This window comes from Macaca nemestrina, chromosome 1, assembly GCF_043159975.1.
Source record: "Macaca nemestrina isolate mMacNem1 chromosome 1, mMacNem.hap1, whole genome shotgun sequence".
In the NCBI taxonomy this organism is placed as follows: Eukaryota; Metazoa; Chordata; class Mammalia; order Primates; family Cercopithecidae; genus Macaca; species Macaca nemestrina.
In genome coordinates, this window is record NC_092125.1 from 210639965 (window position 1) to 210662406 (window position 22442).

Here is a 22442-nt window from a genome sequence, read left to right on the forward strand (position 1 = left end):
TATTGTTTCTTTACATTTTCCACTTTTCGTTCTTTGGAGCCTTTGGTGCAGGCTTTGTGTGAGAGCAGACACAGGCTGAGAAAGACCTAGATCTTGTCCTCAGGAAGCTCTCTGGCAGGGGTGTGGGGTGGGTACCCAGGACTGTAAGATGAGGGGGCTGTCCAGAAGATGGGTGCAGATATAGCCCCATAGGAGATTAGGGAGCAGGAAGGCCTGCACTGCTGTGGGGAACCAGGAAAGGCTCTTGGAGGAGAGAGTATTTGAATTTAGCCTTGAAGGACATGTAGAATGAAGAGTTTGTGGGGTGGGGGCTTTTGAGGAGACAGGATTAGCATGATGAAAGGCATGGAAGCAGGAGAGTGGGGCCGCCCAGTTTGGCCAGAGTGGAGGGTTCATGTAACAGAGTGAGAGATGAGGCCTGGAAATCCCTCTTAAAAGTTTGGACCTTATTTCCTGGCAATAGGGAGCCATGGGAGATCTTGGAGCAGGGCAGTAGGGCAGTGGTGTAGTTAGAGCAGAGCCTTGGGCACAACAGTTGGGAGCTGGTACAGGCTGGAGAAAAGAGGAAATGGGAAGCAGGGAGACCAGACAGGTAGCCTGGTCGCCCCGGAGGAGACCAGGAGGAGCCCAGTGGGATGGTGACAGTTGGTTCAGAGGATGCCCTGCCTCTGAGCTGGGTTCTCTGGGGTTCTATGCCCTGGGAGACCTCATCTGAGCCTGGAACCAGGGCTTCATGCAGAGAGAGCTTTGTTGGGATCCTACTTCGGAGGCCACTTCTGAGAAACTGCCCCTGCTGTTGGCCACTGTCATTCTGCTCCCTTCCCACTCCTAGCTTGAGAGTCCAACTTGGCAGGGACACATCTCCATGTGGCCCAGCGGCTTTTGGCGGGGGCTCCCTGGGCTTCGGGAAGGCCAGCAGCATTTCTGTGGGCCAGAAGCCCCCTTCTCTCCCGACAGACAACCGGACGTACCACTTCCAGGCAGAGGACGAGCACGAGTGTGAGGCGTGAGTGCCCGGCCAGCCTTGTGGGTCGGGGCGGTAGCCCTATCTCTTCCCGCCTGACATCCCCGTCCCACCCCGCTCAATCTCCGCAGGTGGGTGTCAGTGCTGCAGAACAGCAAGGACGAAGCCCTGAGCAGCGCCTTCCTTGGGGAGCCCAGCGGTGGCCTGGGGTCCTGGGGGGCCGCCGGGCATGACGGGGAGCCCCATGACCTCACAAAGCTGCTCATCGCGGAGGTGAAGAGCAGGCCTGGGAATAGCCAGTGCTGCGACTGCGGGGCTGCAGGTCAAGCCTCGGGGCCTGGGCTGGAGGGAGGGGGAAGTAGAGGGGAGAGGCTGCACCTCCAGGCTCCAGCTGCTTTCCTCTGCAGACCCCACGTGGCTCAGCACCAACCTGGGCGTGCTCACCTGCATCCAGTGCTCGGGCGTCCACCGCGAACTGGGCGTGCGCTTCTCGCGCATGCAGTCACTCACCTTGGACCTGCTGGGCCCCTCGGAGTTGTTGGTGAGGGCGGGGCGGGGCCCGGAAGGGGCCAGACACGGAGATAGGGGTGTAGTTTCATCCGGCAGCGAGACTTGCAGGTTGTGGGTGGGACCTGGCCAAGGTGGGCGGGGACAAGCCAGGTAGCTGGTGGTCAGGGGCGGGGCCTGAACCGGGAGGGCGCCCGAGGGGCGGGACTCTGGGGGCTCGGAGCTCCACCCCGTGCAGGCCTAACCACCCGGTCTTACTCTGCCCCACCCCTATTTTCCCACGACTCCAGCTGGCCTTGAACATGGGAAACACGAGCTTCAATGAGGTCATGGAGGCCCAGCTACCCTCACATGGCGGCCCTAAACCCTCACCTGAAAGTGACATGTAAGGGGATTCTCAGAGAGAGGGGCGTCCTGCCTACGGGATTCTGCCTCCGCAGCTCCCAGGGTCGCAGAAAGGTCTTAGATCAGAAGTCTGGGGAGGCTGGGCGCAGTGACTCACGCCTGTAATCCTAACACTTTGGGAGGCCAAGGCGGGCGGATCACTTGAGGTCAGGCGTTCAAGACCAGCCCGGCTAACATGGCAAAACCCCGCCAGTACTCAAAATACAAAAATTAGCCGTGCGTGGTGGCGCATGCCTGTAGTTCCACCTAGTCAGGAGGCTGAGGCACGAGAATTGCTTGAACCCTGGAGGCAGAGGTTGCAGTGAGCCGAGATTGCGCCACTGCACTCCAGCCTGGGTGATAGAGTGAGACTCTGTCTCAAAAAAGAAAAAAAAAAAAAGCCTGAGGAGCTGGGGAAGGGGAGCCTCAGATCTGGACATCTTCAGGACATGGTTCTGGAAAAAAGGAGAGCTGTATCTCCTGTGGGAGGGCCCCAGGGATCAGCTGGACAGACACGGTCCGTGCTCTGAGATCCTGTGGTTGTCTTTGGTAGGGGCACCCGCAGGGACTACATCGTGGCCAAGTATGTGGAGCACAGGTTTGCACGCCGGTGCACACCTGAGCCTCGGAGACTCTGGACAGCCATTTGCAACAGGGACCTCCTGTCGGTACTGGAGGCCTTTGCCAATGGGCAAGACTTTGGACAGCCGCTGCCAGGGCCTGATGCACAGGTGAGAACCCCCTCCAAGGGCCACTTATAACCCACCTGCCTCACACTCTGACATCTGCTCAAATCTCACCCATCAGAGTGGTAAGTGGGAAGGAGCACAGCTTCAGTCAAGCAGACCTGGGTGGGAATCCTTGCTGTTTTTTCCCAGCTGTGTGATCTAGTGCAGGTTACTTCTCTGAGTCTTATTTCCTCATCTATAAAAGGGGTTAATAATAGCACCCATGGTGATGAAGTGAGAATTAAGTCATGTATATAAAGGGCTTAGTGTACAATGGGTATGCAATAAATGTTCATATCTTTTTCTTTCACCTAAGTAGCCCTGAAATGTAAGGGCAGTTCAGTTTAGAGCCAGGAAGACCACATTGCTTTGGCTATTCCAAGAACAAACACATGAGCATGGGGAAAGGATATCAGAGACATTTGAAAAAGTAAATCAACAGGAGTTGCTGACTGATTGGACATCAAAAATTGGATGTTGGCTGGGTGCAATGGCTCACGCACTGTAATCCCAACACTTTGGGAAGCCGAAGTGAAAGGATCACTTGAGCCCAGGAGTTCAGAATCAGCTTGGGCAAAATAAGGAAACCCCCATCTCTACAACAACAACAACTAACATTAGCTGGGTATGGTGGCACACATCTGTGGTCCCAGCTACTCAGAAGGCTGAGGTGGGAGGGTGACTTGAGCCCAGGAGGTTGAGGCTACAGAGAGCTGTGACTGCGCCACTGCCCTCCAGCTTGGGTGACAAAGCGAGACCCTATCTCAGAAAAACTAAAAACGGGTATCTTTGAACTGTCTGTCTGATATCTTGGTGGGCTATCCAACGAGCAGTGCAGCACTTAGGTGAGGTAAGAATTTGGGACAGCCTATACGTGTGTGATAATTGAAAACGTGAGGTTGCTGAGGTCTTGGTGGGGAAGTACAATCAGGGAGAGGAGCCCAGAGTCGAGAAAGAAGTTTGGGTAACACCTGTTGGGGGCAGAGGAGGAAGAGCCATGAAAGGCAACATTGAGAGAATGGCCCTTCACCTTCCTGCCAAACATGAGGCTCTGCCCTTGCAGTCTCATCTCTCCAGGGTTCTGGCAGCTTCCTATGGGAGGACAAGAGGGTAGCAAGAGTGCAAGAGGGAAATACTGGGTTGGAGGCAGGTGCACTAGGGGGAAACTCAGGAGTGGATGTGTTTTCAGGCACCTGAAGAGCTCGCCCTGCACTTGGCTATCAAAGTTGCCAGCCAGGCCTCCCTGCCTCTGGTGGATTTCATCATCCAGAATGGGTGAGAGCCTCCCTGCCTCTCTCTCTGGCTCCTCACACTCCTGCTCCTTTCCTTCCTGTTCTCCCACTGTCTTCCCTCCTTTCCCCTCCCACTTTTTCCCCTGACTTTGATCCCTTCATTGATCTGTTCCCCTTCCTTTCTCCCTGAACCCTCCTCTCCCCAGTGGTCACCTGGATGCCAAGGCTGCTGACGGGAACACGGCTCTGCACTACGCAGCACTCTACAACCAGCCCGACTGCCTCAAGCTGCTGCTGAAGGGGAGAGCTTTGGTTGGCACAGGTGGGGTTTGAATACCTCCTCCGTCAGACTCCTATTCCTGACTGCCCCTTGTGTGGACTTCCGATGGTCTCGGGCTCTAATCCTGGCTTACTTCTGACCACATCTGTGATCTTAGGGGTTTGTCATTCATCTCTTGAATTTCAGCTTCCTCATCTGTAAAATGGGAATAATACCGCTGACCTAGCGGGACTGCTAAAGAGAAAAGAAAATATTTCTGGAAGTACTTAGGCAAATAAATATTAGCTGGATCTGAATGATAATGATTGTAATAGCTAATATTTATTGTGTAACATATGCCTGGCAATGGGGCAAGTGCTTTACATGTGTTAATTAAATGAATCCTCATAACCACTTCATCAGGTAGTTCCAAGTACTCATCATAAACAATTTTGTCCCAAAAGGTTATATAACTTGCCCTGTGGTCACATAGCCAGAACATGGCAGAGCCAGGATTCAAACCCAGACATTCTGATTACAGAGGCCCGTCCTCATCTCTAAACTGTAATGTTTCTTTGACCATGACCATGACCATGACCCCTGACTTTCCCCCCTCACAGTAAACGAAGCAGGCGAGACAGCTCTGGACATAGCCAGGAAGAAGCACCACAAGGAGTGTGAGGAGCTGGTGAGGTCTCGGGGAGGCAAGGGGCCCCTGACCCTTTCTCTCTCCCTGCTGAGCCCCCAACCCTCTGAACTGCCAAGCCTTTGTGTTTGGCAGCTGGAGCAGGCTCAGGCGGGGACCCTTGCCTTCCCTCTACATGTGGACTACTCCTGGGTAATTTCCACAGAGCCTGGCTTTGACAGTGAGGAGGATGAGGAAGAGAAGGTGGGTCCCAGCCCTGTCCCTCAGACCTCTGGATGGCAGAAGGAAAGAGCCAGATTGGGCTGGGTGTGTGTTGGCGGGGGCGGTGAGGTGGGGGGACAGGGCTACACCAGAGGAACCAGGCTGCCGTCATCCTCACTCTTTTGCCCTGGCAGCGCTGCTTGCTGAAGCTCCCGGTCCAGGCCCACTGGGCCAGTGGGAGGCTGGACATCAGCAACAAGACCTATGAGACTGTCACCAGCCTGGGAGCAGCCACCCCTCAGGGCGAGAGTGAGGACTGTCCCCCACCCTTGCCAGTCAAAAACTCTTCTCGGACCGTGGTCCAAGGGTGTGCAAGACGTGCCAGTGGAGGTACAGTTGGATGCCCAGATAAATGCTCACCATGCCATTCACAGAGGGCCTGTATATGCCGGGGCACTGAGCTGAGTGCATATGTTAGTCCATAGCATCCTTACGATGACCTCCCAGATAGGGGTTCTCATCTTCCCCTTACAGATAAAAGAACAGAGGTGTTAAGTCACATGCTTAAGATCTCACAGGTAATAAGTCTCTGATGTAGGATTCAAATATCAGCCCATCTTATTCCAAATTCCTCAATGCTCCACTTAACAAGAGAGAAAAGAGTTTATTGAGCATCTCCTTCATCCTGAGTCCTTTGAGGGCTACCAAGACACAGTCTAGTAGGGGAGATAAAAACTGGAATGCAATTCATTATAATACAAGGCACAGTGTGATATAGAATGTGAATCCCAAAAGGACAAGGACTTCGAGTGTTTTGTTGAATACTGTTTTTCCAGCACCTAGTGCAGAGCCTGGCTGTTCTCAAGAACTATTAGTTGAATGAAGGAACAGACTTGTTCTGGGAGGTCAGGGCGGTTGGGGAGGGAGCATGTCCTGCTGGGACTGGGGGTTGGTTTAGGAAGGCTTCCTGGTGGGGATAGCATCTGAGTGAACCTGAGGGATGGGCAGGAGAATCCAAACTGGGATGGGGTGTGAGCACAAGCAAAAAAGTGAGTCAGCATGGTCCTGGCCACCGTGAACAAAGGCTTCATCAGTTGAAGAATACTGGACAGGTAGATGGGGAATGGACTATTGGCAGAGAACCAGAAGAGATCCTAGCCCAGACGCGGTGGCTCACACCTGTAATCCCAGCACTTTGGGAGGCTGAGACAGGCGGATCAACTCAGGTAAGGATTTTGAGACCAGCCTGGCCAACATGGTGAAACCCCATCTCTACTAAAAATGCAAAAATTAACCAGGCATGGTGGCTTGCACCTGTAATCCCAACTACTGTGGAGGCTGAGGCAGGAGAATCTCTTGAACCTAGGAGGCGGAGGTTGCAGTGAGCCAAGATCGTGCCACTGCACTCCAGCCTGGGTGACAGAGTGAGACTCTGTCTCAAAAAAAAAAAAAAAAAAAAGAAAAAAAAGATCCTAGAGGCCAGAGACTGCTTTGAGGTTGGGCACAGAGCAACTGATAAAGAAAAGCTTTGTCATTTCTGATTCCAGATCATTCTGAAGTCTCCAGCCTGAGTTCAGAGGCCCCTGAGACCCCTGAGAACCTGGGCAGTCCAGCCTCCTCCTCCAGCCTCATGAGCCCCGTGGAACCTGGGGGTCCCAGCCAAGCCCCACCCAACTCTGAAGAGGGCCTCCGAGAACCCCCAGGCACCTCCAGACCGAGCCTGACATCCGGGACCACCCCTTTGGAGATGTACCTCCCCGTCAGGTTCAGGTTGGTGAGGGCTCAGCTCTGCGACCAGGGCAAATCCCCTGACTTCTCCAAGCATCCATTGATTTCCACACCTCTAAACAGTACCTGCCTGGGTCACACTCCATCTCTGGGTCCATCACTTATGCAGAAATGTTGGACCCTGGGACCCCTTCCCCCTTCACACACTTGCTCCCAAATCCTGCATGGAGAGCTGAGGAGGAGCCAGGGATCCTGCCTGCTGATGTTGGAGTAAAGGAGGCTTAGCCCTCTGTGTGGCTTATTCTAGAGGCTCTCAGTGGACTCTTCACTCTGTCCCCACCTCCAACCCAGGATCCAGTCTTCTCCCTTCCTTGCAAACCTGTTCAGTCTGGAGTTTGGGGAGAAGTAGACCGGGGATATCCACAGAGTCTTCTGGAGGTCAGCTCCAGCCTTCTTGGGCCTGTGATGGACCTGGTCTGGGGACCTTGTGGACTCTACCCACCCATCCTGAGCCCCCAGACTGACTCTGTTCCTGAGCCCTTTCTCCCCACTCTGAGGGGCTCTCTGGACACAAGGGTCACATTGGCCTTTCCCTGCCTTCCAGCTCTGAGAGCACTCGCTCCTATCGGCGGGGGGCGCGGAGCCCGGAAGATGGTCCCTCAGCCAGGCAGCCTCTGCCCAGAAGGAACATGCCGGTAGGAACTCTGGGACCATGGTTCGAGGGGCGGTGGCAGGGTGCCTGAGAGGCAGAGTTAGTCAAGAGTAAGTGTATTGGGGTGGGAGACCTCCCCATGATTGGGGTACAAATGGACCCAGGCAGCCACAGTTTGGACAGTCCCTGTCCTAGTGCCCAGGTGGCCACTGTTTGGCCAGTCCCTCTCCTGGTGCCCAGGCGGCCACGGTTTGACCAGTCCCTGTCCTGGTGTCCGGTGGGCAAGGTTTGGCCAGTTCTTGTGCTGGTGCCCAGTCAGATGCGGTTTGACCAGTCCCTGTTCTGGTGCCTAGGTGGCTGCAGTTTGGCCAGTCCCTGTCCTGGTGCTCCTCTTTCCCTGCTCTAGCCCAGGGCTGGGTGAAGCTGAGGAGAACCCAGGCCTTGACGGATGGCAGTGGTGATGAGGCCCAAGCTCTGGCTTTTCCCCGGGGGAGGATGAGGGAAGTTGTGTTAGCCAGGCCAGTTGCTCAGAGAAGGCATCACTTCCCTGCAGAAGAGGCAGGATTAGGTGGCCGTGTACCAGCCCTTGTTTGCCTAACTCTCCCCTTGTTCATTAGTCTCCTGGAATCCACAGGAACTTTCAGATCCCAGGCATAGAGGGATGTGACAGGGACAGGGCAAGAGCTGTCATCCTTAATGCAGCTTCTCCCTGCTGAATCACCAAGTCTCCAACAATGGCATATATTAATTGAACCTAGGAGTGGGCACAGATCAGAGCCAGTTGTGTTGGGAAGGAAGCCTCTTCTGTCCTTTGTTCCTCTGGGAATTCCTCAGAATGGCATTGGTTATGTTGGGAGTCAGAATGGCAGGGGCAGAAGCTGGTTCTGTCCGGGGAATTATCATCTTTAATCCACCAGAGTTAGGCACGAGACACAAATCTATGTCCACATCCTGGTTCCACTATTGCCCTGAAAACCAAGTATCCATCAGATGGCATTTAATTGATGCCTGTGATTGTGGTGTGTATGATAGCAAGAGCTTGAGCTTTAGAGTAAGGAGACTTTGGACAAGTGGCTTCACTTCATCAAGCCTCAGTTTCTTTGTAAAGTGAGAATAATCTATCCACAATAGGACAGATGTGAAACTGAGTGAGGTGAACACCTGGTGTGTTACAGGTGCTTTGAAAGTGTCAGTTTCATCCTTCTTTCTGCAGGTTGGCGTCACTGAAGGAGATGGCTCAAGGACTGGGAGTCTCCCAGCAAGTTCTGTGCAACTTTTGCAAGACTAGCTCCTTGCTGGCCCCCTCATGTCCCATTCTGGGCCCCAATGTTCAGCGCTCACAAAACTGGGGAGCTGAGACGTTTGTTCTCTTGGATCTCACTCTCTCTGTCACTTGTACCTCTGTGACTGGCCTTCTTCCTGCCATGGGCCATGTCCCTACCAAGGACACATGGCCTTTCCCTGTTAGGGCTGATGGCAGTTCTTTTGTATCTCATTACCCGCTAGGGGCCTGGGAGCCCTGTGGCTGGATCTGAGTGCTCCTGAGCTGGCTTCAGTTGCAGAATTCTCAGTCCCTCATCAGATCGAGACTCTATTTCCCCCATCTGTCTGGGGGCTTCACAAGGGCAGGAGAGCCCTCCATCACTGACTTCCAGATCAGGGACCCTGCCAAGTAGGGACTGTCTTCTCAGCCAGCCGTTTATTAGTCTAGTATTCCTTTACTAAATTCCAGCTCTATGTCTGGACCCGTGTTAGTCACTTCAGATGCCACACGAGTAAGACAGGGGCCCTGCAGGGGTGGTCCTTTGGTGGAAAGCTGGTCTTAAGGGTTGGGCTTGGGAATAGGCAGGGTCAGATTCCAGGGCATGACTCTGGACTCAGCGGGTTTATACCTGTGTGACCATTGCAGTTGTCTATAGACCACATCCATTCTGGCTGTCAACATGCATGCTATACTGGCTGTTAAATAAAAATATTCTGAATGTCACCCCTTTTGAGGGACAGCACAGCCTTCCCTAGGCACTCTCCTACATTCCCCAGCCAAGTAGTAGAGTCGAATGCACCCACATTTGCCTGTGTCCTTGATTTAGCAGGAAGGAAAGAAATGGTCTGCGTTGATGGATGCCCACTTCTCTTCTCTTTCTCTTGGTCAACTCAGGAGCCTTTTAGTCTGAGGGAATGGAGAGGCAAAGAAATAAGGGAGAGTAATAGAAATGGGAGGGCAGAGACTTAAGGGTTCTGCTTCGCAGCACTAGAAATTCTATCATTGCTCAGCCCCAATGAGAAAGCAGATACACCTAAGCCATCATCAGCTGCTAACATCTCAACTTGCCAGTTGCTGGGTGCTGCGCCCTGGCAGGAACGGGCCAAGCCAAGCAGGGGAGACCAGAGAGCACCAATGGCCAACGCCGCTGCCTGGCTGTGGAGGCTGTGCTGTTTCCCCCGGAGACCTGACCAGTCTGGGGTTCCCACAGGAACAGGGTTGTCTTTCGAGCCCCCAGTGTCTGGTTTCATTCATCTCAGATTTGTTATTTCACTCATCTCTAATAAAGGATTGGGGGGTCAGTTTCCAGTGGTTTCATTTATGTGATCTAAAGAGCAACAGGGAGGGGAACGGAATCTTGGGGCTTGAAATTCTTTCTCTGGACCTGGCAAGGGAGATGGCCTGATGTGGAATAGTGGTTTGCAACCACAGTGTTTTGCGCCAGAGAACTTCTGATAAAGCAGAAAACAGTTTTGACTGTTCCCAACTGGAGGGTGCTAGTGGCATTTAGTGGACAAAGGTCAGGGATGCTCCTAAACATCCTGTGGTGCACAGGTCAACCCTCCATAGCAATGCAGTATTCAGTCCAAAATGTTAATAATGCCAAGGTTGAGAAACCCTGGAAAAAACACTGGACTGGGAGTCTGGAGACCTGAAATTCTAGCTCTCCTGTGGTCCTCTGCCACTGTCTCTGCTGATTGCCCCTGAGACAAGGATTTGGGAGCAAGTAGCTTATCTGTGAAATGATCCCAGGAAGCATAATGAGGGAATAGAGAAGTGAAACAGAAAGTCAAAGAGCAATAAAGAGCTGGGTGTGGTGGTGAGAACCTATAGTCCAGCTATTCGGGTGGGAGAATTGCTTGAGCCCAGGAGTTCAAGGCTGCAGTGAGCCATGATCAACAGAGCGAGTCTCTGTCTCTAACTCTTGTTGAGGACCTGTGAGAAACAGTATTGACTACAACATGCCTTTGCATTGTCCCATTGAGAGTAAAGAAACTGGATGTTTTCCACCAACTCTGGTTTCTTGCTGGTTGTGGGTGTCCTTTCTGAGGGCATCAATTTCCTATCACCCCAAAGCTCCTAATCAGAGAAATGTGGGGAGCTGTCCAAGGTGTGTCCAGGAATTATCTTCCAGTGACCTGCAGGGTGGATAAGTAGGCAGAGGGGATATGATGATATCAACAGGGTCCAACCTAGAGAGGATCATCACCCTCTTTAGGCCTCAGTCTTCCCATCTATACAATAAAGAGGTTGGACTCCATGTTTTCTTAGGGTCCTTCACACCTGGATGTTCTAGGTGACCGGCAGCGCACCATGCTCAGGTCACACAGCTTAGGGTGGGGACTGGGTAGAAGTTTGAGAAAAATTCTTTTTTTTTCTTTTTCTTTTCTTTGTGTGTGTGTGTGTTTTTTTTTTTTTTTTTTTTTTTAATGGCTCTGTCTCCCACACTGGAGTACAGTGGCACAATCAGAGCTCACTGTAACCTTGAACTCCTGGGATCAAGCAGTCCTCCTTCCTCAGCCTTCTGAGTAGCTGGGACTATAGGCGCATGCCACCATGCCTGGCTTTTAAAAATAATTCGTAGAGACGAGGTCTCTCTCTGTTGCCCAGACTAGTCTTGAACTCCTGGCTTCAAGCAGTCCTCCTGCCTTGGCCTCCCAAAGTGCTAGGATTACAGGCATGAGTCATCACTCCTTGCCGTTTTTTTGTGTGTGTGTGTCTTTTTTTTTTTTAAAGGCAATCCTAAGTAGCCTCAGGCTGCTGAGGTTGAATCGCTTCAACCCAGAAGGGTTTGGCTGGGATTGGCCAAAAGGCCTCCCCAAATCCCAAACCATTAGAGTCTAACCTCCCAAATGTGACTGGCAGCACTGCATGCTCAGGTCCCACCCACTGCCTCTCCCCCCCACTCCTCACCTCTGTGCTGCAGCCACGCCAAATTTTCAGTTCCTCCAACACTGTCAGGCAGGCCAGGCACCCTCCCATCCCTAAGCTTTGCACATTTGGAACTCACTCCAAGAGAAGAGGACTGTTGTGTTCCTCTCTGGGTATCCAGAACAAGAAATGCCTGGCACATATTAGGTGCTCCATAAATATATGTTGAATGCCTCTTCCTTTCTTCCGTGAACACTCTTCCTCCTCCCCTCCATGGCCGCTGTGTGCTTCAGCCCAAAGTTTAAACTTCATTTCTTCAGAGAAGATGACACCCTAAATAGTGCAGGTCCCCTCAAATGTGTCCTTAAGGTCCTTCACTGCTTCCTGCCCTTCACCCCAGCTATGATAAATACATTAATTGACCATGTCTGTTTGTGTTTAAGGTTTCTCTTGCCCATAGACTGAGTCTCAAGCTTTCTGGGACCGGGTCTGTCTTGTTCATTGCTTGGACACTCAATATGTATTTGTTGAATGGATGAAAAAACCCACTCTGTCCTCCCTTGATCCCAGTCACAAAGCAATTAGAAGATAGGTGTTCACACCAAGCTGCCTCTGCGACCCAAGCTGAAATGGCATTCGGTCAGGAAAATGGGGAGATTTCACTCGACACCCCAACCCCAGCTCCCGCAGTCGCAACCTGCACACCCTGTGGACCACTTTTCATGCCTTCCCTCCAGGTTCCTGAGCCCCACTCCCGTCACAGGAAGATCATTTTCTGTCCATTAAACTCATTTAGCAAGAGAACTGGATCTGTGGGAGATACTTGGAGATCACTGGAGATCATTCCATGGGAAGGCAGATCTGTGCATGGCTGGGGAAGGTAGACACAGTTGTGTTTCCACCACTCCACCAAGATGACCCTTCTAAACCCAACCCCACTGAGGGGGCACTGGCCTGACCTGGCAGCCTTGCACCTGGATCAGTATTTCTCAAAATTTGGTGCACGTAAGAATGAATCTTGTCTGTAATCACAGCTTTGGGAGGCTGAGGCAGGAGGATCCCTTGAGACCAGGAGTTCCAGACCAGCCTGGGCAACATAGCAAGACTCACTCTTTACAAAAAAATTTAAAAAATTAGCTGGGCATGATATATGACTCCCACCTGTAGTCCTTGCTACTCAAGAGGCTGAGGCAGAAAGGATCACTTGAGCCGGGGAGGTCGAGGCAGTGAGCGTGATTGCTCCACTGCACTCTGGCCTCAGCAACAGAGGGAGACCTTGTCTCAAAAAAAAAAAAATAATCGGCCGGGCGCGGTGGCTCAAGCCTGTAATCCCAGCACTTTGGGAGGCTGAGGCGGGTGGATCACGAGGTCAGGAGATCGAGACTATCCTGGCTAACATGGTGAAACCCCGTCTCTACTAAAAATACAAAAAACTAGCCGGGCATGGTGGCGGGCGCCTGTAGTCTCAGCTACTTGGGAGGCTGAGGCGGGAGAATGGCGTGAACCCGGGAGGCGGAGCTTGCAGTGAGCCGAGATCACGCCACTGCACTCCAGCCTGGGAGACACAGCGAGACTCCGTTTCAAAAAAAAATAAAAAATAAAAATAAAAATAATCTCCCCCACAAGCTCTCACTACTCAAGAGTGTAGTTCTGGGACCAGCAGCAACCCCAGCACCTAGGAGCTTGTTCAAAATGCAAAGCCTTACTAACAAAATAGCCAGCAAACTAAGTTTTAGGTAGACAGAGGCAAACAGGAGCCTGGATACACGTGGCATGCACAGGCCGTGTGCAGGATGGAGTGAGTGCAGGTTAAAGCAGAGCTGGATTTAGTGATCTACACACACACACACACACACACACACACACACACACACACACACACACACACACGGGATTCGAGCGCACCCAGTTGCCTCCACTTGGGCATAGGCGCAGAACTGAGTCCTCCCGTTTTGAGATGCAACGGTGCAGAGACCCGGGAGCCCAGAACGCTTCCCGGGGCCCCTGGGACACCCTCGGGCGCCCCAGCGACCGCCGCCTGTGGCCAGGTCACAGCCTCCCAACTTGCCAGAGAACCCTCCTTCCCAAATCTCCCTTCGGTCCCCCGGCGCCCCTGGAAGCGCCGGAGGTGGAGGGTCCCCCCTCTCAGCCTCGTTCCTCCCCTGAAGCCCGACCGGCCGGCGCGGGCAATCAGTGCCCTGGCAAGTCCTTGAAGTCTATATTTAGTGCCCGCCACCCCTCCCCCGCACAGTTGGAAGGCGGGCGGTGGGGGGTGGGGGTGGGGAGAGCCCCGCCCCCGCCGGGCGTGTGTGTCGTGTGTGTTTGGGGCCCGCTCGGGTTGCGCGCCCTCCGCCTTCGCGCCTCCTGCCCCCGAGGCCCGACTGCTGCCCCTGCGCCCCTCGCCCCGCCAGGCGTCGCGGGCCAACATGGGCCAGGAAGAGGAGCTGCTGAGGATCGCCAAAAAGCTGGAGAAGATGGTGGCCAGGAAGAACACGGTGAGGCTGCAGAGTTTGGGCCACGGCCCCCGCCCCCGGGAGGCGCGGGCGAGCCCCGGATTCCGGGGTGGGGACGTACTGGCGGGGCGCGTACGGGACTCCAGGACCCGAGGGAGGAGCGGCTGGTGCAGGGCCCAAGGCCCCTTAGGGACCCTTGCTGAGCACCTCGAGGTGGGTGTGTGCGTGGCCCAGGACGCCAGGGGGATCTTGCGGGTCCCAGAGGCGCGACTTGTGCACGTCCCTTTGGACGTGTAGGGTTCACCCTGGGCAGCTAATGCGGGGCCCAGGAAAGCGGGCGAAGAGAGCTGGACGTGGGAAAGGACTTTGGGAGTCCCAGGACTTGGCGTGTGCAAAGCCCGGGGAGTGGCGGTGATGGCGGGGGCGGGGCTGGGGGCAAATCCTGGTGGCCCGAGAAGTGGCAGAGAAACTTGGACTGACGGGGGTACTGAGCTGCATCCCTGCACCCCGGAGTGGGTCTGCGGGAGAGAAGTAAGAGGCGGTGGATCGTGCGACCCCACAGCTTGGGGCGTCAGGAGCGGTTCTTTTGGCAACTTTCCCTTTCCTTGGCCTTGGGGTGCGGCCCGGACGGGCGGGGGCCGAACAGGTGCGGGGGCCCGCGGGGCGGGGGAAGGGGGCCGGGCTGGAGGCCTGTGCAGCAAGGGCGAGGGCGGAGGGAGGAGCGGGCTCGGCGGGAGGTTGGGAGCAGGGCTGACAGCCCTACCGGAGGGTCCTGGCCAGAGCGCAGATCCAACTGGAAGTTAATGTTTGATCTTCCCCGTGATCTTTGCCTGGGGTTGGCGGCCGACTGGTCGCCTGGCCAGAGCAAATTTGGCCTTGGGTCCTGGAGGGCCTGGGCTCGCCCTGGGAGGGAAGAAAGGGAGCTTGGTGAGCATGACCATCCCACCTCCCCGCCCTGTCCCTGGGTCCTCTTCCTCCCACCATCGGTAGCCATGTGCTGCAGCCACCTGCACTGCCAGGACCTAGGAGCCTGGGAAAGGAAGAGACCCTAAGGGAAGTTTTAGAGCCAGGAAGAGTAGCCAAGGCCCAGGGAAGGGTCGCTGGAACCATGGAGTGGCAGGATGGACACTAGGCAGTCATGAGGTGTTGTCTATATAAAGGCCAGAGCGTCAGTTTCTCCATCTGTAAGAAAGAGATGAGATTATCTGCCTCTAGAGAAGGGATGTCACTGGATTCTTGTCTCTGCTTGCAGCGATGAGGATTGGAGAGATGAGACAGAGATGTAAACCCCTTAGTAGGACTCAGACCGGTGCTTGGTAAGAGCTGGCGAACAAGATCTGCTTCTAGGCAGCCAGGTACAACACAAAAAGGTACAGCACAAACCTGCAGAGTGCTGGGAGCTTCTCACCCAACACTCCCAACCTCTAGGCGCTCCCTATTCCAGACTCCTCCACAACACTCAGTGCAACTGAACCTCAAGTCATGGGGGGCATTTTCTCAGCTGGGGTTGGCGGAGCCCAGCCAGGGATTCTGAGCCAAATTCTAGTTCAAATAGACAGGTTATCCCAGCCCAGCTCCTTGCTGACCCCCAAGTTTGGGCAAGGAAAGAAATTCTGGGCCTCTGGGTAAGAGGGGTAGGGTGGGGACGCCTAGAGACCCAGGGACAAGCAGCCTGCTTGGGGTAGAGCTCTGGCTGAAGATGAAGGAACCTGCCATGGGCTCCCCCTCACTCCTTTTATGACCCTAGGCAAAAGCCACTCAACCTTCCCTCTCTGGGCCTCAAGTTTCCCCTTCTGTGAAGTGGGAAGAGGAAATGGTGTCTTTTGGAGATGGATTCCTGTGGAAGTGCCCAGAGCTGTCCCCAGAAAATATACAAGTCTGGCCGCAGGGTCCCTGCAGCGTGGAGCCAGTTTACAGCCACGTCTGCGCCTGGACACTTGGCAGCATCTGGGTGGGCACGGAGCTCTGGGCGTCTGGCCGAGAAAGGTGGGGCCTGCTCTGGGAGTGAAAGTGGACCCGCCCAGCGGTGGTTAGGCAGAGGAGGACATACTTCCTGTAATAAGACGGATCCTCCACGTTGCAGCTCAGGCCTGGGGTTTACTGCCAATTGCTGAAGTCTCAGCCACTTAGGGCTTTGTCACATCCTCTGAGCATGCACTAACAGAAGCAACTTCAAACATACAACAAAGTGCCTACGGTCACAGCTACACACACACACACACACATAGCTATAATGTGCGGCTACAACACAGCAGTTAAACAAGCAACTGAACCTAACTGCATATGAGACACGGCTACTGACACCAACATGACAAGCATCCTGATCCATATGACCCACATTGACCATTAGAGTTACAGAATGATACACAAAGACAGCCACACACGTGCGCATGCAGCACAGCTACACCCAGACATGCAATGCTACAGACTTAGCAAACAGCCACATTTATACATTCAGATGTTATAACACAGGCATCATCCCACAAAGACAAATAGACACAGCTGTGCCTGGAGCTGCATATTCACAGCTCCACACTTAGACCAGAGATACTGCTGGCTGCAGAACCCATATGTGTATTCAGAGAGATACACCCAGCAACATTTGCACAAGGCTTTGTGAACCCAGCTACAATCCGGGCTCATGGCTGTACTCCTCCAATATGACCCAGTTATACAACCATGACACACGAGGCATATACCCAGTGGGGAGCTGGAACTGGCTTAACGCTGATTGTTGCATTTTCAGGAATTTTGCAACCTGGTGGTTAAACACAGCAATTGTTTTAAAAAATTACATTATCTGCTTACAATTAAATAAATTATATTAAAAACAAAGGTAATGAATCCTCCAAAATAATCACTTCCTGATTATTTTACTACATTTTACTGTCATGTATGGTCAGAGGTAATTTACTTCTATTGTTATCTGTACGGTGGAAATGCTGTAGAATGTACATCTATAGTACTGTACATCTCCTCCCAAAACTTCCTTCAGTTCAGTGACAGCATGTCGGTAGCTTGAAATTGGCCATGGGATGAGTGTTTACACCACAGAAATTGGCAAACACTATAGGTCAGTTTTTTTTTTTTTTTTCCCCCTTGAGAACTGGTTGTTAAACGTTGGCCAGCACACCACTGCACTTACCCATGTTGATATTCCATGATTGTGTATGTGTAGACAGATCTATGCCTACGCTAACACAATTTGTATAGTAGTTAGAGCCCAAAAGGCCTGAGTTTGAATCCCTGCTTGGCTCCTTATAAAGCATGTGACCTTGAGAAAATTACTTAACCTCTCTGTTTCTTGGATTGCTCCTTGGTGAACATGGGATAATAATTCTGTAAAAATGGGACTAATACGCAGGACCCACCCGATAGGGTCATTGTGAAACTTAAATGAGATAATGCAGGTAAAATACTTAGAAGAGTACCCAGTACATAGCAAGCCTTTAATTAATGTTACACTTGGAGTTGTGCACCCCCAAGTTCACATGCACACACATCTGCAGGTCACGCCTCTGAAAACATACTGCGAACCCAAGTTCTCAGGGAGGCTAAGGACTGACAGAGGGCAGCTCTTAGGACATGGTCCAGGTCCTGGCAGGGTAGGGATTGGCAGCTGGAACCATGAAGTGTGGGCCAAGGATAGGAACATACAGGACACAGTCAGCTGGTGCTCCCCAGGGAACTGATCTCAGGACAGCAGGCAGGTATGGCTTCTAGGAAGGGGTAGGGGGAAAGGAGAAGGCTGAAATGGGTCAGAGGGTGTCCAGGGCCTGGCAGCTCACAGATTTTCAAACCTAAACCTTATTTTTCTCCCGCCCGCCTTCTTTCTGCTTTAATCCTGCACAAGTTCATCCACTCAGGAAGCACTGGGCTCTCTGCTGAGCCCTAAGGTCTCAGAGATTAGAACGGTTCTCTTTACCTGAGAGAAGTCAAAGTATCTGTCCACACAAAGACTTGAAATGAATGTACCTAGAAGCTTTATTTTTAGCAGCCCCAAACTGGAACCTATCCATAAGTCCCATCAACCAGTGAATGAATTTAAAACATTGTGGTAGACTGAGCGTGGTGGCTCACGCCTGTAATCCCAGCACTTGGGGAGGCCAAGGCAGGAGGGTCACTTGAGACCAGAAGTTTGAGACCAGCTTGGGTGACATGGCAAAACCCCATCTCTACAAAACAATACAAAAAATTAGCCAGATGTGGTGGTTCATACCTGTGGTCCCAGTTATTCGGGAGGCTGAGGTGGGAGGATCACCCGAGCCTGGAAAGTCAAAGCTGCAGTGATTGTGCGACTGTGCTCCAGCCTGGGCAACAGGGTGAGATCTTGTCTCAAAAACAAACAAACAAACAAACAAACAAACAAACAAACAAACTGTGGTACAATACATACAGTGGAAAACCACTCAGCAATAAAAATGAACTACTGATCCACGAGACAACATGGATGAGTCTCAGAAATAATTATGCCCAAATAAGCCAGATAAAAAAGGGGTTTTGCCCTACATACTCTATATAAAATCCTTAAAGATACAAGGTCACCCATAGTAACAGAAGGCAGAATTGTGGTTGTTTAGGATTGGGGATGGGGAGGGATGGATTAGAAAGAGGACAGGAAGAAGCTTTTGGGGCTGGTGGCTGTGCTTTTATCTTGATTATGGTGAGGATTCCATGGGTGTACAGGTATGTTGAAACTCATCAAATTTTACGCTGTAAAATATGCAGTTATTGTATGTCAATTATACCTCAATAAAGCTGTTTTTTTGTTTTGTTTTGTTTTGTTCGAGTTGGAGTCTTGCTCTGTCACCCAGGCTGGAGTGCAGTGGCGCCGTCTTGGCTCACTGTAACCTCCATCTCCCGGGCTCAAGCGATTTTCCTGCCTCAGCCTCCTGAGTAACTGGGGTTACGGGCATGCGCCACCACGCCTGGCTAATTTTTGTATTTTAGTAGAGATGGGGCTTCACCATGTTGGCCAGGCTGGTCTTGAACTCCTGGCCTCAAGTGATCCACCCACCTCAGCCTGCCAAAGTGCTGGAATTATAGGTGTGAGCCACTGTGCAGGCCAAGCTGTTTTGTTTTGTTTTTTAAAAAGGCCCCGGTCCTCAGCCTGTGAAGTTCACAGTGGGGAGGTAAGGGGAGGACGCTCCAGGCACATGAGCAACAATAAGCCAGGAAGGAATTCATTTTGGAGGAAAGATGGGGAAAGGGGAGGACATTCCTGGGAAGAGGCACAGCAGAACCAAAGGCTGGAGGTCAGGAGCCTGGCTCAGAGGGTTTGAACCCAGCAGGTGGCGGGGGATGAAGTTAGAGCATCGTCTAGGACAGAATGTTTCTCGTCTCTCTCCTTCCTTCTGCCCCTTGCCTGTCCTTCGGCCACGTGTCTGTATTCTCCTCCTCCGTGTACCAAGACCACACAGTAGTCAGAGAAGCCCGGGCAGGACCCGGGCCCCAGTCCTCACCTTGTGGTCTCCCACAGGAAGGGGCCCTGGACCTTCTGAAGAAGCTGCACAGCTGCCAGATGTCCATCCAGCTACTACAGGTGGGGTGGGGGCGGGAAGCCTTGGGGCAGTGCCTGGGAGGAGAGCTGGTGGGTTAGGGAAAGACCCCCAATGGGGGAAGGTGGAGTCTGGGAGGAATTTCTGAGGGGAGGCCGGGGGGGTGGGAATCTTGAGGTGCAGACGTCCCAGGGAGGGACTGAGGGGGACACAGGGGCATCCTGGGGGCAGAGAGGGTACCTTCTAGGTGTCAGGGACCTCTGGGCCTTGGAGCAAGACTGGTTTGCTTTTCCTGAATAGTCCAATTCCCAAGGCCCTGGGCCTGTGGGATCCAGGAGGCCAATGATCCAGGGAGAGGGAAAAGTCCCCCATTTAAAATCCCTGTGTGGCCCTTAAAGTCCCCAAATTTACCAAAAGCTCCTGGCGGTGAAAAATGAGCACAGACAGATGCAAGGTCGCATAGCTGGAGCTGCTGTCTCAGTTGAAACTGGAGCTCAAAGACACTAGAGGGAGCTGGCCACGGTGGCTCTCGCCTGTAATCCCAGCACTTTGGGAGGCCGAGGAGGGCAGATCACCTAAGGTCAGGAGTTCAAGACCAGCCTGGCCAGCATGGTGAAACCCCGTTTATACTAAAGATACAAAAAGTAGCTGGGCACGGTGACGGACACCTATAACCCCAGCTACTCGGGAGGCTGAGACACGAGAATCACTTGAACCTGGGAGGTGCAGTGAACTGAGTGCAGTGAACTGAGATTGCACCACTGCACTCCAGCCTGGGCAACACAGCTAGACTCCATCTCAAAAAAATAGACACTAGAGGGTTGGGAATGGGAGGGGTCCTGACAGTCAGCCAAGTGCCACTCCCAACCCTAGGTGCAGCCTTTCACCAAAGCCACAGGTATCCTCCATGTCAGGCTTAGCCCTGGGCCCTCGACCTCGTGCAGAGCAGGGCCTCAGTTATAGTAGTGGGGTTCTGACCTCAGCCAGGAGTCAGGGCTAGGACTCTGGGGATACAGGTTGGAAGGGGAGGTGGTGGTAGAGCTGGGGCAGGACCTGCCAATGAGGGCAGCCATTCCTGTGTATCCATTCCCCGATCATGCCTTAACCCTGTCACTTTGCAGACAACCAGGATTGGAGTTGCTGTTAATGGGGTCCGCAAGCACTGCTCAGACAAGGAGGTGGTGTCCTTGGCCAAAGTCCTCATCAAAAACTGGAAGCGGCTGCTAGGTGAGACAGGACAAGGTTGACTTGAGTCCTGTTTTTCTTCTAGCACTTGGGACAGGACTGGGCCTGACTCATAGCCGGCACTCAGTGTATGTCTGTTGAGTGACTTAATCAGTGACAGATGGCCTCTGGATCTGGGAGGTAGCTAGTGGGGGACTGCCAATGTTTGTGTACATAAGTACAAGATTTGTAGACTTGTGAGTTTTGTGTACATGCAACCCTTATGTGTTTGTGCTCTCACGCATTTGTCTATATAATACATGTCTACATACATGCATTTATGTGAATATGTGCAGAGATGTGTTTGCCAATGTATTTATGTCCCCATGTGAGAATGCATATTTGTACACATGGTTCTGTTGTATGTGCATTTGTGTGTAAATGTGTTTGCGTGTGTGTTGGGAGTGTGTGTGCAGCTGTCCTCGTCCCTGCCCTTTGCTCCCTGCCCACTAAAGTCATGCTGGGTTCTGCTGAGACAGAGCTTAGCTGAGGGACAATGCCACCCTTTTGCTTTCAGACTCCCCTGGACCCCCAAAAGGAGAAAAAGGAAAGGAAAGAGAAAAAGCAAAGAAGAAGGAGAAAGGGCTTGACTGTTCAGACTGGAAGCCAGAAGCAGGCCTTTCTCCACCAAGGAAAAAACGAGAAGACCCCAAAACCAGGTATCCTTTTCTGGGATGGAGACAAGGGAGCTGACACTTGTCATGTCCTCTGCCAGCAGCTCTGTGTATATTATCTCATTTAAACCTCGCATCCTGGGGAGGAAGATATTGGTATTATCTCATGCAGTGCCCCCTCTGGGGGTCTTCTTTGGCTCAACCAGATGTTAGACTCGCAAGACCCAAATAGGCCATAAATAGTACTGGCTTTGCCTAGAAGGATGCAGGGACAGGAAAGAGTGCGTCTGCAGGAGGGCCTCCAGCATTCCTCTACAGAGAGTTCCCATAGGAGACCACACAGCAGTCTAGAGCTCTTCTCTGGCCCACCCAGGCAACAGACGGGGTGCAGGGAAACAAGACCACAGTGGGCGTATACCTCACATCCAAATCTTGTAACAGTCCCAAAGACAAAGTTTCCAAGATGCTAGCAAAGGCAATAGTCACTTATAAGATTCACTGAACCTGGTGTGGTGGCTCACACCTGTAATCCCAGCACTTTGGGAGGCTGAGGCAGGAGGATCACTTGAGCCCATGAGTTTGAGACAAGCCTGGGCAACATGGCAAAACTCCGCCTCTACAAAAAATACAAAAATTAGCCAGGTGTGGTGGTGCGCACCTGTAATCCTAGCTACTCTGGAGGCTGAGGTGGGAGAATCACTTGTGCCCGGGAGATGGAGATTGCAGTGAGTTGAGATTGCGCCACTACACTCCAGCCTGAGCAACAGAGCAAGACGCTATCTCAAAAACAAACAAAAACCAAGACATATATTATAAATTAAAAGGATCTCTACTTTCTGTATTATACAATAAAAATTTTAAATCTGAATTATTGGGATTTTTCGCAATGATCCTGTACTGCTTTTGAAACAAAAAAATAATAGTAGTGCTTTTAAAAACTAAACAAATAAGAGTGATAAAAATCTGTTGTAGAACATGATGGAAGGCCGGGCACGGTATCTCACCCCTGTAATCCCAGCACTTTGGGAGGCCAAGGTGGGTGGATCACCTGAGGTCGGGAGTTCGAGACCAGCCTGACCAACATGAAGAAACCCCATCTCTACTAAAAATACAAAATTAACTGGGCATGGTGGCACATGCCTGTAATCGCAACTACTCAGGAGGCTGAGGCAGGAGAATCACTTGAACCCGGAAGTTGGAGGTTGCAGTGAGCTGAG

At 52.5% G+C, this 22442-nt stretch overlaps 2 protein-coding genes and 1 long non-coding RNA gene across 10 annotated transcripts in view; 2 read left to right on the forward strand and 1 right to left on the reverse strand.

The window, feature by feature from the left end:
- The window catches only part of LOC139363842 (uncharacterized), a 62748-nt gene extending 61602 nt beyond the window's left edge, over nucleotides 1-1146 (reverse strand). Inside the window, exon 1 of the long non-coding RNA XR_011624907.1 lies at nucleotides 972-1146. This is a non-coding gene — a long non-coding RNA (uncharacterized lncRNA). The remainder of the gene's footprint in view (nucleotides 1-971) is intronic.
- LOC105494422 (ArfGAP with SH3 domain, ankyrin repeat and PH domain 3) overlaps nucleotides 1-9869 on the forward strand; it is a 54879-nt gene extending 45010 nt beyond the window's left edge. The window contains exons 13-25 of one of the 2 annotated variants that reach the window (XM_011762819.2): nucleotides 958-1006; nucleotides 1096-1286; nucleotides 1372-1505; nucleotides 1762-1856; nucleotides 2409-2586; nucleotides 3773-3858; nucleotides 4022-4137; nucleotides 4695-4762; nucleotides 4856-4963; nucleotides 5116-5311; nucleotides 6469-6691; nucleotides 7254-7344; nucleotides 8515-9869. In XM_011762819.2, the coding sequence (XP_011761121.1) occupies nucleotides 958-1006; nucleotides 1096-1286; nucleotides 1372-1505; nucleotides 1762-1856; nucleotides 2409-2586; nucleotides 3773-3858; nucleotides 4022-4137; nucleotides 4695-4762; nucleotides 4856-4963; nucleotides 5116-5311; nucleotides 6469-6691; nucleotides 7254-7344; nucleotides 8515-8589 (1610 nt within the window). In that variant the 3' untranslated portion in view covers nucleotides 8590-9869. Of the gene's footprint in view, nucleotides 1-957; nucleotides 1007-1095; nucleotides 1287-1371; nucleotides 1506-1761; nucleotides 1857-2408; nucleotides 2587-3772; nucleotides 3859-4021; nucleotides 4138-4694; nucleotides 4763-4855; nucleotides 4964-5115; nucleotides 6148-6468; nucleotides 6692-7253; nucleotides 7345-8514 lie in introns of those variants that run through there. The other variant, XR_011624892.1, reaches the window with a different exon arrangement.
- Nucleotides 9870-13754: 3885 nt separating this feature from the next.
- The window catches only part of LOC105494420 (transcription elongation factor A3), a 45993-nt gene continuing 37305 nt past the window's right edge, over nucleotides 13755-22442 (forward strand). For 4 of the 7 annotated variants that reach the window (XM_071098772.1, XM_071098779.1, XM_071098784.1 and 1 more), the window contains exons 1-4: nucleotides 14289-14420; nucleotides 19369-19431; nucleotides 20509-20614; nucleotides 21129-21270. In XM_071098772.1, coding sequence (XP_070954873.1) covers nucleotides 14304-14420; nucleotides 19369-19431; nucleotides 20509-20614; nucleotides 21129-21270 — 428 coding nt within the window. In that variant the 5' untranslated portion in view covers nucleotides 14289-14303. Of the gene's footprint in view, nucleotides 13932-14006; nucleotides 14103-14288; nucleotides 14421-14498; nucleotides 14536-19368; nucleotides 19432-20508; nucleotides 20615-21128; nucleotides 21271-22442 lie in introns of those variants that run through there. The other 3 variants (XM_071098782.1, XM_071098798.1, XM_071098791.1) reach the window with 3 other exon arrangements.